General features: G+C 42.0%; 1 protein-coding gene across 1 annotated transcript in view; it reads left to right on the forward strand.

Annotated features, from left to right (window-relative positions):
- The window catches only part of pcsk2 (proprotein convertase subtilisin/kexin type 2), an 80684-nt gene that overhangs the window by 34046 nt on the left and 29986 nt on the right, over positions 1-16652 (forward strand). The window contains exons 4-7 of the mRNA XM_078556478.1: positions 90-198; positions 583-620; positions 10627-10703; positions 13825-13913. Of these exons, the coding sequence (XP_078412604.1) occupies positions 90-198; positions 583-620; positions 10627-10703; positions 13825-13913 (313 nt within the window). The remainder of the gene's footprint in view (positions 1-89; positions 199-582; positions 621-10626; positions 10704-13824; positions 13914-16652) is intronic.

Raw genomic sequence — 16652 nt, forward strand, 5'->3', positions numbered from 1 at the left:
GCTGCAATTGGGTTTAGGTTCTGAAAAAGAATGGTTGTATATATCAAAACATGTTCACCCTGTGCGTGCACTTACTTCTGTTGACACAGGTAAACACAGGTCAAGCAGATGGAACCCCTGGCTTAGACCTTAATGTTGCCGAGGCTTGGGAATTGGGTTATACTGGAAAAGGAGTGACTATAGCGATCATGGATGATGGTAAGAGCAGAGTGTCGTTACTGAAAGTCACTCTTGACGATATGTGCTCGCGTGTTTCTCTGTGTCTTTGATGAATTTTGAGGAAGTGAGCAAATCTATCATGTGTCTTTCCCCTATTATAATTGACCTTTAACCTCACAATACTCGTATTTAGGCTTAATAATGTCCATTAAATAGTATCCTGCTGAAGGAATTGTTCCTCTGATCCTAGAAGCCCATACCATAATTGTGCAAACGTATTTCACTCTAGATATTTCTAATGCCCCTCCCCAATGCTTCAAATCCCCTCAAAGCTGCCGAAAATGTAATTTGATTGCTTTGCTGAACCCTCCTTTTATGATTTTAAACCCAGTTTTATGTAATGTATGTATTGTTTTAATGCAGGGATTGATTACTTGCACCCTGACCTTGCTGAAAACTATGTAAGTACATAGTGGATTTTCTTGCTTGTTAATTTATTTTTTTATAGAAATGGTGGATGTGTTGATAGATGTCGCGAGTAATAAAAGATAATAACTGATTCTACGCAGACGGCGAGAAAATGCTCCTTCAATACAAAATGAACAGGGACTTTAGCCCGGCAGAATTCCCAAACTTTCATTGATATATAATGGCCCAGATCATTCGAGCAGCAGCAATGACCGTCGGATTGCTATTGCACTCATAGGTTCCCCCGACTCAACGCTGCTCCACATTCACCCCGGCTTTCCCAGAAATGTGCAGCACAGTGTCCTTCGGGAAACTCCGGCAGAGTAGAGCCAGGAGGAGACAGTGCATGTCCCCTTTTTACGGCACAGCTGCCGTGTGGTAAGTTTAAAGGTCCAGTTAACAGAATGTTAGCGAACGGATGAATGGGCCAGCGGGTAGGGTGGGCAGGTGGTGAGGTGGGTAAGTGGGTGAAATGGGTCAGTGGGTAGGTGGGTTGGTGGGTGAGTGAGTAGTTGGGTCGGGGGCGTGGGGTAGTCGAGTTGGGTCGGAATGGTAATTAGGCGGTCAGGAGGGGGAGTTAGGTCAGGGGTGTAGTCAGGCCGGGTTGGCAATGTTGGGTGGGTGGGAGGTAGTTGGGTTGGGTTGAGGGTTAATCAGGTGATGGAGGGGTAGGTGGGTCAGGTTGAGGTGGTAAGTTGATTGGGGAGGGTAGTCAGTTGAGGTCGGCGGGGGCAGTTGGGTGGTCAGGGGTAGTTGCATGGAAGGTAGTCGGGTTGGATCGAGGGATAGTTGGTCTGGGTCAGGAGAGTATTCAGGGGTCAGTGGGGTAGTCAGGGGAGGTCGGGGAAGTTGATTGGGGGGGTTGGCTGTGTAGTTACCCAGGTACAGGGAAATTGTCCATCGGAAGTTTAAACTTCCCAGGCAATTCCCACATAGGTCCATGCGCCAGGACTTCCACAGGGTCCTGACATGTCCATCTTTAGTCGTATGTCTGGTCTCTGACAATCCAGAGACTGGAAGATTTGGCCCCTTCTGTTACTGAAGACATGCTTGATTGTACAAATTAGATTCAGAATTGAGACAGCTACGCTTGAGATTTCCTCATTGCCAGATTACTTTGATACTAGAATGTCACAACAGATTAATTCTCACCTATTTGTTTGCTGGTCCACATGAAGGCATCAAAGTTAAATCTTGATGTGTTTAAGGGGAAGTGTACGGTCTGGACACCATATTACAGGAAGGATGATGGCACCTGAGAGAGGACAGGAGATTTATGAAGATGTTGCCAAGAATGGAGAATTTTAACCATGAGGAAAGATTGGATAGGCTGAGGCTGTTTGTATTGGAACAGAGGAGGCTGAGGGGAGATTTAATTGAGGGGCATAAATAGAGTGGATGGGGAGGACCAGGGGGCAGACAATTAAGGTAATTGATAGAAGGATTATAGAGGGAAGTTAAGGAAAAATTGTTTCTCCTGTGCCTGGTGAGGGTATGGAACTCAGTGCCTGAAAGAGGCAGAAACCATCATCACATTGATAAACCTCTTACTTGGAATGCTGTAACCTACCGGGCCATAGACCAAGAGCTGGAAAGTGAGGGGCCTGGATAGTTCTTTATTAGCTGGCATAAACATAATGGGCTGAATGGATTCCTTCTGTAAATTTTCTATGTTTCCAAGTTTCTAAATAAGCACACTACAGAGAAAGAAATAGAAGGATTTGCAGATAGGGTTAGATAGAGAGGGATGAGGGGAGGCTTGTGTGGAGCATAAGCACCACATGGACCTACTGAGCCAATTGCTTTTGTTTTAGTGTTGTAGATTTAACAATAATGACAGTCCACTATCCCTGATAATATCCCTGTCAAAGCTTCGAGAAAACAATGAGTTGGAAAATGCTGTAACAATTCAATTTACAGCATTCCGATAGTCTGGCTTTAGAAAAAATTTGGTGATCCTCTCAATCACACAGCCAAAGATGGCTGTCACAGATTTGGATCACTACCCCTTGGGAATTCTAGAGCTCTACAAAATAGCATACTTGCCTATCCTTATTAAAGAGTTGGTCTTTTGTTTTTTGAGCCTCTGATCTAGATTTAAGGTTTATTTTTAAGCTGCTCACAGCATCGAAACTGCCTTGAACAAAGTCACCAATGACATCTGATGTAATTGTCACTGTGACACGCTATCTCTTTTTGCCATCCTGGTCCTTTCTGCATCATTCAATGCCACTGAGTGCTTCAAACCCCATTACATTTTCACTTCGATTACCAAGGTAACCTACAACCATTGCTCCTTCTCCCTCAATAACCTCATTGCGGCTAAAGCCCTTATTCATGTCTTTGCTCAAGATAAGTTAAGTCAAGTAATTTCAGTGCCCTTTTAGCAATAAGGTAAGTGTTAATTACTGCCAATTCACCTCTCTGGCACTGAAAATTAACTTTTACAAGTATGGAGTCTTATTCCTTAATGTTTTAATTGTTATTGGAGATATTAAAATCATACATTTTTTTAACTTTTCCCTTCTGTCTCTTTTATCTCTCTCTTAATCCAATCTTTCTTTCCCTCTTTTCATTTCCCTTCCTGGTACCTGATGTGACATTGAATTCACTCACCCTAATTTAGACATCCTTCTCAGTCCTAATGCTGTTAATTTCACAACCTTTCAGTTTAAGTGGTTGAGGAATACACAGCAGCTCTTGCACTGTTCACTGAAATCCCAGTCGTACTTCACTCACTGTGTCATTATCAGCTCACACTTCAAGCAACTTGTCATACAAAATATTTAAAAACTTTAATGAATAAGAGTGAGTCTAGATGGCCTACCAAGCACATTATGGCCCAGTGTCATTGCTTTGGTCCAATTATCTCCCAAGCATCTAAACCCTGCTTCACTAGCTGATATAAAATATACATTGAAGCCTTTCTTGTGAAAGTAATTACCAAAAACAAATGAGAAATTAATTGAAATGATTTTCATTCCATTATTTTGTCGCTAAATGGAATGAATTACAATGAGGTGCAATGAATATGCAGACTTTTTTTTTAGAATTTCACTTTGTAACTTGACAAAGTGTTAGAAAATAAAGGCAGGTTGAACCAGGGATTGTTAAATGCAGGCGATGATATCCCTGTTATTTGATCAGGGAGTTAAAACTCCTTCAGGCTCTGGCTGTGTCACTGCAATAGCAGACTCATATGCTGCTCTTGGCACATTAAAATTCATAGTACTCTCATCGCTAAGCTATTGTTGAAGAGAATTCTTAACGTAATAACAGCTGAATCATCCTGAACACCCTGGGGGGTGGGGGTTGGTTGAGGAACAGCATTGGAATATGAGGTTCACACGCTCCAGACAGAGTTTGAAGCAGAAAGATAAAATGGCTCCATCAAACATCAGATACTAAAAGTAAACTGACATCCTGTCAACTACGGTGCGATGATAAACTGAGGGGAAAAAATGAAGAAAATTCAGAACAATTTTGCTCCATGCATAGGAACAGGAAGAGGCCATTCAGCCCCTCGAGGGGAACCAACGGAGGCACAAGGTTTCTTGATAGTAACCCAGAGGGGTCCTCCAAATCCACCTCCAACTGGCCAGCAAGGAAATTAAAAAGGTTGCAATGACAACCCTTATTATTTAAATAACCTCGGGAGACATTGTAGAAAATAGACTATTTTTCCCAAACCGCGCTGATCTTCAGAGGCTTAACGACTCTGTGGGGGTCAGCCACAACATTATAAAGCAACAACATGAAGCTCTCAAAACTACTGAAATAGCTTTTGATGGTTAGGAGCTGACAGCATCTCATTGCATAGTTTAGACAAATCTAAATCCAGCTTAGTAAGTACAATAGCGGAATGATTTAACATGTTTATTTAGCAAGTAAACTTAATTTTAATGACAGTTATGATTTCAGAAAGAATCTTGTTGGAAGCTTGTTCAGTTACTCAAGAATGCCGTTTTACAATTTGCTAATTAATGTTTGTATGAATTTTGTGTTGCGAATTATCTCATTGAAATGTATAAAACTCTTAGAGGGCTTGACAGGTTGGATGTTGAGAGTCTAGAACTAGGGATCATGCAGCAGGATTTTCCCCAATTCTTCCGGACCAAATGAGGGTCCCAGGTCTGCACTTGCCGGCAGTGAGAATGGAAGAGCTGGATGCTGCTGTGGCAGGTCGAGATTCACGAGGGCGACTCAACAAGGAGGCACCCTTGCTGGCTTGCATATTGGTCACTAAATAACAGGGACTTAGACTGGTAGATCCATCAGGATGGAGGGGAAACCTCTCTACTGGATCAGGATTGGCCATAATTGTGGCCTTTTATGAATGAAGCCCCCCAAAATGGGCATGGACTCTCCGGCTCTGACAATCCCCCTAGCCTGCCACATGGAGGCCACCTCCATTGAGCTGGTGGTCTCTGCACAAGGCAGGGGAGCTGCAGTGATCGTGGCAAAATGCTGGCGAGGCTGAAAAATTCCCCCTAATTGGACCCTTAACCAGCATTAGGCTGTCTCCCTCCCTGGACGTGGGCAGCAAATCCTCTTCCCTGCCTGTCCCGGGAAAGTTCCCTGGTGGCAAGTATGCATTGGGGAGTCGCCCCAATGTGCCTCCTTCCTATTTTTCTGGGTCCTCCACTTCCAAGCCCATCATCGCAGGGCACCAAATCACAGGAACACAGATAGGAGCAAGAGTAGACCATTTTGACCCATCGAGACTGCTCCACTATTCAATACAATCATAGTTGATCTTGGGCTTTAACATCACTTTACCTCCCATTCCCCATATTCCTTGATTCCCTGAGTGACTAAATATCTGTCTATCCCAGCCTTAAACGTATTTCCATCCACAGCCCTCTGGGATAGTGAATGCCAAACTTTCAAAACCCTTTGAGTGAAGTAATTTCTCCTCATTTCAATCCTAAATGATCGGCCCTTATCCTGAGACTGTGCCCCTTAATTTTAGATTCCCCAACAGTGGAAACAATCACCCAGTGTTTACCCTATCAAGCCCCTTCAGAATCTTCTATGTTACAGTGAGAGAAATGGGCCGAGAAAATCCAGCCCATTGTCCCAGGAGATAAGGAGTCTACTATTTAGGACTGAGGTGAAGAGAAATTTCTTCAATTAGAAGGTTGCTAATCTTTGGAATTCACTACCTGAGGGAGCTGGGACTGTTCAGTTGTTGAGTATGCACAAGGCTGAGATTGATAGATTTTGGATGCTGTAGGTTAATGGAATGCTATCCTTTATTACAAGAGGAATTGAACATAAAAGTAAGGATGTTATGCTTCAGTTATACAGGGCATTGGTGAGACTACATCGCAAATATTGTATGTAGCTTTGGTCTCCTTATTTAAGGAAGGATGTAAATGTGTTGGAGGTGGTTCAGAGGAGGTTTACTAGACTGATACCTGGAATGAGTGGGTTGTCTTATGAGGAAAGGTTAGATAGACTTGGCTTGTTTCTACTGGAATTTAGAAGAGTGAGGGGTTATTTGATTGAAGTATACATGATCCTGAATGGTCTTGACAAGGTGGACGTCGAAAGGATGTTCCCTCTTGTGGGTGAGTCCAGAACTAGGGGGCACTGTTTTAAAATTAGGGGTCACCCTTTAAGGACAGAGATGAAGAGAAATTTTTCTCTCAGAGGGTTGTGTGACTTTGGAACTTTCTGCCTCAGAAGGCAGTGGAGGTGGGGTCATTGAATATTTTTAAGGTGCAGGTAGATAGATTCTTGTTAGGCAAGGAAATCAAAGGTTATCGGAGAAAGATAGGAATGCAGAATTCGAAACACAAACAGATCAGCCATGATCTTATTGAACAGCAGAGCAGGTTCAAGGGGCCGAATGGCCTACTTCTGTTCCCATTTCGTATGTTCATAGTAATTAAGGGATATGGAGATAGGGCAGGAAAGTAGAGTTGAAATAGAAGATCAGCCATGATCTAATTGAAGCGGGGAGTAGACTTAAGAGGCTGAAAGACCTTCTCCTGCTCCTATTTCTTATTCTCTTGTGTCTTGTTTTATTCATTCATGGGATGTGAGTGTCGCGGGTTAGGCCAGTACTTTTATTGCCCATCCCTAATTGCCCTTGGGAAGGTGGTGGTGAGCTGGCATCTTGAACTGCTGCTGTCCATGAGCTGCCAGGGATGGAGTTCCAGGTTCTTATCATTGGCTTACACACTTTCCTGTTAGTCTCACTACAGGTGTACCATAAAGCAAAAATGCTAATGAGGCTTCAAGTCGATCCATGGCAATTATGAAGTTATTACATTTGGATGATTGAATCAAATCTTACAAGTGGGTAACATAATGTACTGCTGGTGGTGAATTGCACTGTGAGAATCCATGAAACAGCATCAATATGACTCAATATTAAATATGAAATGCATGCTTTAACTCATATGCAAAAGAACATTCCTTGTTCAAGGGACTGCAATACATTTATTTTAGAAATTAAAATTTGAAAATATCCAATAAATAGTTAAACAGAATCAGCTGTACATGAATGGCTGCTGTTCAGAATATCACTGAGTCCAATGATGATATGTTGGACAAACCTTCAGTACAAATCCCAATTTTAGTTCAAGTGTTTTTTTTAAAATTCTGATCAATAGATGATCATTGCCTTATTACAGCCTTAATGCTATTTACAAACTTGTAATCAGCACTGAAGTTCTTGATTGGGGTGGGCATTGTGGGTAGGGAACAGGGTAGGGAGCCTGACAGTTTGCGGTGGGGGGTTTGGGGGAGTGGGAGGGGGGCTGCCGGGCGGAGTTGGAGGGGAGGTGCAGCCTCTGGATCTGGGGGAGTGGTCATCAATTGCAGAAGCGCCCGATACCAGGGTGGAGTCTGACCATGAGAGTCGGGGATGGGGTGTGTGAAGGCAGGGTCTTTGAATCAGATAGGGGGGTTCTGCAGGCAGTCAGAGCGGAAGATAAACACGTTGGTGTGTGAAAACGTACTCCTGCTCCTCTTGGCCCACAATCAGTGCTGTAAAGACACTTAACCTTTTTATCCTGAGGTGCCTTTGCCTTCCTAGATGCCAACATTCCGGAGGCCCAGGAAACCCAGCTGGCCAGAGCTGGACCTCAAAAACAGCTTAAATATGAGCCATGCAGCCTTGCTATATTCTTAAATGACCAACCTGCCTCCTGGGAGTGGGTTGGTTCCTTAACCACCTCCCCCCACCCCCACTCTGTTAAAACCGGGAGAGATGGGTGGGGGGTTGGGCTTTAGGGTCAGGTTGGAGCCCAATTTGAGATTTTTAAAATGTTAAACTCCCACCTGACCCAAATCCACCCACTTTTTCTGTTGCTAAAATTCCGCCTGATGTACTTCCTTCAATAAACATATTACGGAAACATGGGTGAATATTGAGTTATTCGTGACTCCTCAGACAGAAGGGTGAATAATCATTAATTCATTGCTGTGCTGAGAAGTTTTCAAAAGTACAGCATTTGGTAAGAGCAGACATTAGATGCTGAGAGGCTGGAGAGTCATCCATGACTCTGTTACCTCTACACTTGGGTATTCCAATGATCTCTCGTCTGACCTTCCATCTTCCACGCTCCATAAATGTGAGCTCAGAAATTGTTTCCTGCATCCTAACTTGCACCAAGTCTTAAAAACAAAAAGCTAAAAGCTACTGCGGATGCTGGAAATCCAAAACAAAAACAGAATTACCTGGAAAAACTCAGCAAGTCTGGCAGCATCGGCGGAGAAGAAATCAGTTAACGTTTCGAGCCTTCATGGCCCTTCGGCAGTTCTGCCGAAGGGCCATGAAGGCTCGAAACATTAACTGATTGCACCAAGTCTTGTCCATCCATCACCCTCTGTGCACAATGATCTATATTGGCTCCCAGTCCAGCAATGCTTTGACTTTAAAATTCTCATCTTTGTTTTCAAATCTCTCCAAGGCTTCGCCCCACCCTATCTCTGTGAATCTTCCAGTCCCACAGCCCCTTGAGATCTCTGTCCATCTCCAGTTCTGACCTCTTGAGCATTCCTGATTTTAATCACTCCACCATTGGCAGCATGCCTTCAGCTGCCTGGGCCCTAAGCTTTGGAATTCCATCTCTCTGTCTCTCTCTCCTCCTTTAAGATGATCCTTAAAACCTACATCTTTGACCAAGCTTTTTGTCACCTGTCCTAATATTTCCTTACGTTGCTCAGTGTCAAATCTTCTTCGATAAGACTCCTGTGAAGCTCCTTGGGACATGTTTACTATCTTAAATGTGCTATATAAATGTTGTTTCCTTTCAAATACACTTTGCAACAACAGTATCGATCTTAATGACCACTTCTTTAAATTGACTTATGCTTCCCCGTTTAACAAGCAGAGTAAAGATTAACATTGAAACAGTGCATAGAGAAATGAACTATAATGTCACATTAGTAGTCTTCGGGACAACAGGAAAATGCTGTGGATTCTGGAAACCCAAATTAAAAACAGAAAATTCCGGAAACACGCAGCAGGCCATAGAAACATAGGCCTGAATTTTTTCCCGCGTCCAGTGGGCTTAGCGCTACCTGTGCGGGGGGAGGGGGAGGAGGAGGGAGAGTCGGGGCCAGTGCTCTCGCACATGCACGTGAAAGAGTGCGTCAATCTCCCGGAGGCAGCTCCGTGCCTCAGGGAGATCGAAGCAGTTTGTAAAAACATTTTTACCGAAATTAAGAATTTAACGAGACATGTCCCCACATGTGACTGTGTCACATGGGATGGGACATGGTTTTATTTTTCATATAAAAATTTTTATTTAATTAGTAAAAAAGCTTTAGGAAACCTCATTCTGCTCCTGGGTGAGGTTTCCTAAAAAATGCTAAGGCCGCTCGGTCTTTTCACCTGCCCCCCAGCCTTAAGGTGGGACGGGCAGCATAAACAATGGCATTAATTCATTCGTTTATTGCCTTAACAGGCCCATCAGTTACCGGCGGGCGCGCAGCCGACTCCAGCGTGTGCCCACCGAACGAAACATCGCGAGACAGCGCACGCTTGACATCATCGCGTGTCATTTGACGCACCGACGTGTTGGGCCGGCCCCCGCACACCGACTGAAAAATCCTGGCCATAGAAACGTAGAAAATAGGAGCAGGAGTTGGTCATTTGGCCCTTCGAGCCTGCTCCACCATTCAGTATGACCATGACTGATTCTGTAACTCAACGCCATATTCCCGCTCTCTCCCCATACCCAGCATCAGCGGAAAGAGAAAATTAAAGTTACTATTTCAAGTTGATTTCTTTTCACCATTAGACTTCAGGGCAGTTTGATTAACTCTTTCCTAGCAGTACATTAAATGTGTCCTTGAATTTTATACCTTATATTTTGATGCCAGGTAATGGTCTGTCTAACATGTAGCAACCAATGCAAATTGATTGAAGATTTTCCCCACTGTTTGGGACTATCATATTATATAGCTGCTAAAATGTGACATCTGATAGTTTGCGTGTTGTTCCCCATGTGAAACAAAACCCGTATTATAATTTAATGTAAAATGTGCAGTTTTGCATCAATTTCATTTCCAAGTAAAGGGACCCTGTATAAAGAAAAGCTATCTATTCATATGAAAGTGGTCATAATTGTCAATTACTTTTAAGTCTGAAAAGAGAGACATGTTGCTGAAGCTTTTCATCTTGCACTCATCAAGACAAATGCAAGAATGTCAAATTTCAAACAATCACAACTATTTATACTACAGGAGAAAACTCATCAGGACAAACATAAGAATGTCAAATTTAAAACATCGCAACAGTTTGTGCTCTGGGGGAAAGGGTGCTGATTGCAATCAGCATCCTTTTTTCTGAAGTATAAATTGTTGTGATTGTTTGAAATTTGGTATTCTTGTGTTTGTCCTGATGAGTGCAAGATGAAAAGCTTCAGCAACTTGTCTCTCTTTTCAGCAATATTCAAGTTCTGTACTACCAAGCGACTATTTGTAAGTCAATACATTTCATCCCTATAGGATTAAATTTTATATATGTATCTCTTACAGAATGCAGAAGCCAGCTATGATTTCAGCAGCAATGATCCATATCCATACCCACGCTACACAGATGATTGGTTTAACAGGTAACTTCGATACAGCTGGGTCATTCTCTAGTGCTGCCAGAAAGCATTGAGCAGGCTGGTTAAATGATGGAGTGCATACACACTTGCTGAGTTATAAATATGCTGGGCATTCTGGGCTATTTATTGATAGTGAAGAGCAGTGAGCATCTGGGTTACATTTGGCATTGATTTTTTAAAAAACATACATTCTGCCCAAAACATTTTAATGCACTATGTTCTAGTGCTTGTCCACAATAAAATGTATGTTCCTTTAGAGGCTGAAGGTCTTGGGTTTTGCATAATTCTTGCTAATCTATTTAAATTGGAAATGCCTCTGAGCTTATTTGATCTATTATCTTGTATTTAAGTTACTGCACTGAAGCAGCATGCCAGGAAAAAAGCCCTGGCTGCACTACTTTCAGAGAGGCGCAGCTTAGAATGGTTGGCTAGTTTTGTGTTTAATGGATATGCTTGAAAACTTTGCTAAATTATCTTCCATGTATTTAAAAATGATCACCACGCACCCCACCTCCAAAAATAAATGCAATAGCTGAGTAGACTTAAATTCGTAGCACTTCAGAAACCATAACTCCACCCGATAATGCTGGTATAAACCACCATAATGGCTTTTGATGGAAATTTGTGTGCAGTGATTGGAAGTATTCTGATGTGACAGATGACTACAAGTGAAAGTATTGTATTGTTTTGATTATAATAGTTACCTTGTATTTATTTCACTTCAAAACATAAATAATAATGCTTAAAATCCATTATAAAACACTGAGAGAATTGAGTAGTATTAACTTAGTTGCCTGTAACAGATGTAGCATTAATGTCCAAAAAACTACACGTTAAATAATTATCAAAATTTTCATTTGATGTTAGAATTTATAACAATAAAATGATACCAGTACTGAAAAATTATAACTATCAGGGCTGTACCTGGCTGGGGAATCTAGAACATGTGTTCACAGTCTTGGGATAAGGGGTTGACCATTTAAGACTATGAGGATAAGCTTCTTCACTCAGAGGGTTGTGAACCTTTGGAATTCTCTACCCCGGAGAGCCCTGGATGCCTACTTGTTGAGTATATTCAAAGTTGTGAGCTTTACTCATAGAGTGGTGAGAATGTAGAACTCACAGAATAGCATAGCTGTGTTTATAGAGAAACTAGACAAGCAAATGAGGGAGAGAGGAATAAAAGGATATGTTGATGGGGCGAGATGAAGAGGGGTGGGAGGGGGCTCATGTGGAGCCTAGACAGCAGCATGAACTAGTTGGGCCGAATGGCCTGCTTCTGTTTCTGGCCATTCTGTGTAATGTGCATGGCTGGGAATTTTCTGGGGGCTGCTCCCATTCCACTGCTGTGGCTTTCCCAGAAGGTGCAGTGAAAATGCCATTTCAGCATCTGAATTGGGGTTTTCTCAGTAGCAACTCTGAGTAAACTCTGGGCTCATGGTGTGTCAGCAGAATCATTTTTAATATTCATTTCAGGTCCTGAAGGCTTGCCTGTGAAGTAACTTTCTCCCTGGAATATGCTGGCTTTTGTGAAAAAAGGAGTAGCTATAAGCATCTCAATGCCTTCATTAGCATCAAGATATATGATTAGTACACGATTGAACCTGTTATACATTGCATTGACACTTCTGACTAATTGTCCAGTAATGCTAGTTGTAGATGTTAATAATTCAAGGAGCTCACAGTGGTGGCAAATAGCTAAAGAATATGTATATACACAAAATAACCAACACAAGTTGCATTAGGAGACAAGGCTAATCTATTGGCAATAATCAACAATCAGGGATTGCTAAACTCAAACATTGTCTGTATTTATTGTCCTACTCTTGGCCACAGTTATTGCTGTATTTACAGTGGGTTGCACATATCCTTAGTAATAATAGGGTATTTCCATTCATAATGACAATTTTTCACAGTGGCCAGTATATCAAGGAACACAGTTAGTTTCGGAACTCCCAAAGTATTGTGGTAACTTGGTATCTCAGGTTTTTTGTTAAATCTATGTTGCGCAAGCTGTGCACACTTCACACCGAGACTGATCATTTTATTTCTTCCATTTCCTCAATCAAGATCCTCAATGAGTTACGAAGCATCATTATTCCAAGGCCGGAATTTTATGGCCCCGTTGCAGTGGGAGCGGGGCTGTAAGATGCAGCGAGCCATTCTAAACTCCGTTGACTTTGGCGGGAATGTAAAATCCAGCTGGTGTAAAATTCAGCCCCAAGTGTTTCTTGAGAGGGGGTGGCATTGGTTTCAGGTTTAATGATTAAAATCGAAACAAAATGTAATGTTGCCTTGTTTGTAGCTTCTTATTTGCCACAGAATATCTACATTTAACCCGTTATCTACAAAACATATGAAAACAGAATCCTAAATGAGTGTGGCACTGAATAAAGATTCTATCTATAATTTCACGTACACCTTAAGGGAAGAGAATTGTTGAAGATTTTTCTAAAATAAAGTTTTCTGCACAAACAACAAAATAAAATAAAGTTACTCGCGCATTGTTTTCAAAACAATGGCATTATGGCCAAGTGCTAGTGAATGGGATTAGGTAGGTAGGTCAGGTGTTTCTCACGTGTCGGTGCAGACTCGATGGGCCGAAGGGCATCTTCTGCACTGTGATTCTGTGATTGTGTGATTATGGCTAGTTTGGAATGGTAGCATGGTGGTTATGTGACTGGATTAGTAAATCTGCTTAAGCCTTAGACTAATGATCTAGCGATATGAGTTCAAGTCCCACTATGGTAGCTGTGGAATTTAAATTAAGTTAATTAAATAAATCTGGAATAAAAAGCTAGTGGTGGTGACGACGAAACTAATGAATTGTCATTAAAAGCCCATCTGCTTCACTCAATGTCCTTCAGGGAAGGAAATCTGCCGTCCTTACCTGGTCTGGCCTACATGTGACTCCAGACCCACAACAACGTGGTTGACTCTAAAATGGCCTGGCGGGTCACTCAGCTGTCAATAAGGCAGCTCACCATCTACTCGATGGCAATTAGGGCTGGGCGATAAATGCTGACCTCACCCCGTGACGTCCACGTACCCTGAATGAATTAAAGAAAATAACTTGAGTGATTGTTTTTTTTTTGTCTAATGATTATGGAACCTTCTTCTGCAGCCATGGAACGAGGTGCGCTGGTGAAGTATCTGCTGCTGCCAATAACAACATATGTGGTGTGGGGGTGGCTTACTCATCAAGAGTGGCAGGTATGGCATAACCTTTAAAGCTGTGTCAAGGGCCAACAATAGAGATGAGATAGGGGAGAAGCAGAAATGCCCATTGCCTTTTATGAACGCAAAGCAAAATTAAGTAATAAGGAGAAAAATAACTATTCTTTTGACAAAATGATCACCCCCTTCAAGATGACATTCATTTATTTTTTGTCTGATGACATATTTGTGAAACCTCTTGGGATTGAAATTGCCAAAGAAATGCACCCATTATACGCAATGAGTTTCATTTTCAATGTTATACTCAATGAGTTTCATTTTCCATTTCTCGTTTATTTTAAACGAATAGTATTTCCCTATGATTTGATGGCTCTTTGAACTATAACATAAATGAAAACTCATTTGTGGTGCAATGAGTCTTCAATATTCAGTGATAATGTGCACACATTATAGTGAAAGGGTGGGAGTCAGTTAGCTCAGTTGACTAGCTGGCTAGTGTGTGATATAAGAATGACACTAACAGCATATGTTCAATCCCAGTACCAGTTATGGTAGCTCATTGAGGCCTGTCTCCTTGCCTTGCCCCATACTTGATGTGGAGCGGTGCCCCTTGCACTCCTAATGTTTTTTTAAAAAGAGGTCCCTTGGTCCCTTGAGGACTATAGTTAATTACTTCATGCTTGTTATGGCTGTGGTGGAACACTCTACCCGCTCAGACCTCCTGGGCTGCTGTGAGATCTGATTCCTGTCTGGATCTCTCCAGGATGTGACATAACTGAAGACTGATTTTGAGTGCTGGGTAGGTGGGGATAGTAATTGCTTTGCAGCAGATCTGAGATATTGCCCTGTTACGTATGATTTTTAAAATTCCTGACATTAAATTGCCACGTACCATACTAGGATTGACAACTGATTCTGTCTGAACAATATATTGATACCATAAAGCACTGCATTCCTGCATGTGACATTCTGTTTTCTTCTCAATATTTTCAGCGTTATTCAGTAACATGATCCGCTTGGACAAGTATTTCATCCAGTAGTTGTCCTCCATAGGTATTCAGATATGAGATACTTTGTCAATTTTGTGCTCCCTTATTTTCATAAAATGATCTGGATAGAGAAATAGGTTTCTAATAACAAGAATAAACTAAAATGTTCTACTACACGATCAAAAGTAATTGTTCGTAAGGTAAACACGCACCATACAAAACTGCAGCCTGAACTTGCATCAAGTCCTGTTCACTCATCACCCCTGTGCTAACTGACCTATACTGGCTCCCTGTCTGGCAACATCTCGATTTTAAAATTCTCATTCTTGTTTTCAAATCCTTCCATTGCCTCACCCCCTCTCTCTTTCTGTAATCTCCTCCAGCCACACAGACCTCTAAATTTCTGCACTCATCTAACTCTGAACTCTTGTGCATCCCTGATCTGATCTGCATTTAATTGTTGTAATATGCCTTTAAGGGATAGGAGCATGACATCACTAGAAAGGAAGTATGTCATATGATCCCGTTTAGTTTCACTTTTGCTTTTAAGCAGAGCATAGCGCAGACAGCTCTGCTGCTGGTATCTTCAAGGCTTTCTATACAGCCATCACGCTGCGATTTAAACATTGCAGTCTGACCAGAACATCAAGGGTTATTTCATGCACAATCTAAAACTGTTCACCATGTCATAAATGTACTGAATCTTGCTGCTAGAAGCTAGGAAGAACCACTGCGACGCACCATGTCATGTTTTGAAGGCATGGGTTCTGACCCCACTGCTGCCACCATGTTGTATTTTATAATGTATGATGTAAAGGCACCAATCACTCATAAGGAATTTAGTAAACATATTATGGGTTCATTTTTTGAGATTAGACACATGGGGACATTTATGCAAAGATATAAAACCTGAAGCCAGAGCTATCTGTGCTGTGCTCTACTTAAAAGCAAAAGTGAAACTAAACTGGATCTCATGACATACTTCCTTTCTACTGATATCAAGCTCCTATCTCTTAAAGGCATATTACAACACTAATTGCAATAGAAATCCTAAAAATATCCATCTGCCATTCCAAACACAAAGATTTCCCCTGCATTGTAATTCAGAGAGCTGCTTTCTGTCCTCATAATGCAACTCAGATAGAAAATCGACCCTCCCTTCATACACGCCAAGCACCATTGGTGTGGTTAATCTTCCTAAATTCAGTTCACACACTGACAGTTGCTTGGTGACCAGCAATGGGCTGCAGCCACTGAATATGATCACAATTTCTACAACCCTCTATCAAGCATTCTACAGAGAATATGCATTTGAAAAGAAATAGGTCTTCAGTGCCAAGAAACAGCATGAGGTCATTTTGACTCTGGAGGTTAGGATATGTTGTACAATATTGGCTTGGCCTCTCCATTACTCCTGTTTTTTTGGTCTATTGTATAATGCACTGTTATGTACGATTTCAAATAAAAATCAGCCACTTAACTACAATATCTACAAGAGCAGGTCAGAGGCTGGGAATTCTGTGGTGAGTAACTCACCTCCTGACTCCCCAAAGCCTGTCCATCATCTACAAGGCACAAGTCAGGAGGAAGATGGAATACTCTCCACTTGCCTGGATGGGTGCAGCTCAAACAGCACTCCAGAAGCTTGACACCATCCACCCACTTGATTGGCACCCCATCCACCACCTTCAACATCAACTCCCTCCACCACTGACGCACAGTGGCACCACTGTGTACCATCTAAAAGATGCACAGCAGCAACTTACTGAGGCTTCTTTGACAGCAC

This window comes from Cetorhinus maximus, chromosome 14 (assembly GCF_964194155.1).
Source record: "Cetorhinus maximus chromosome 14, sCetMax3.hap1.1, whole genome shotgun sequence".
Lineage (NCBI taxonomy): Eukaryota > Metazoa > Chordata > Chondrichthyes > Lamniformes > Cetorhinidae > Cetorhinus > Cetorhinus maximus.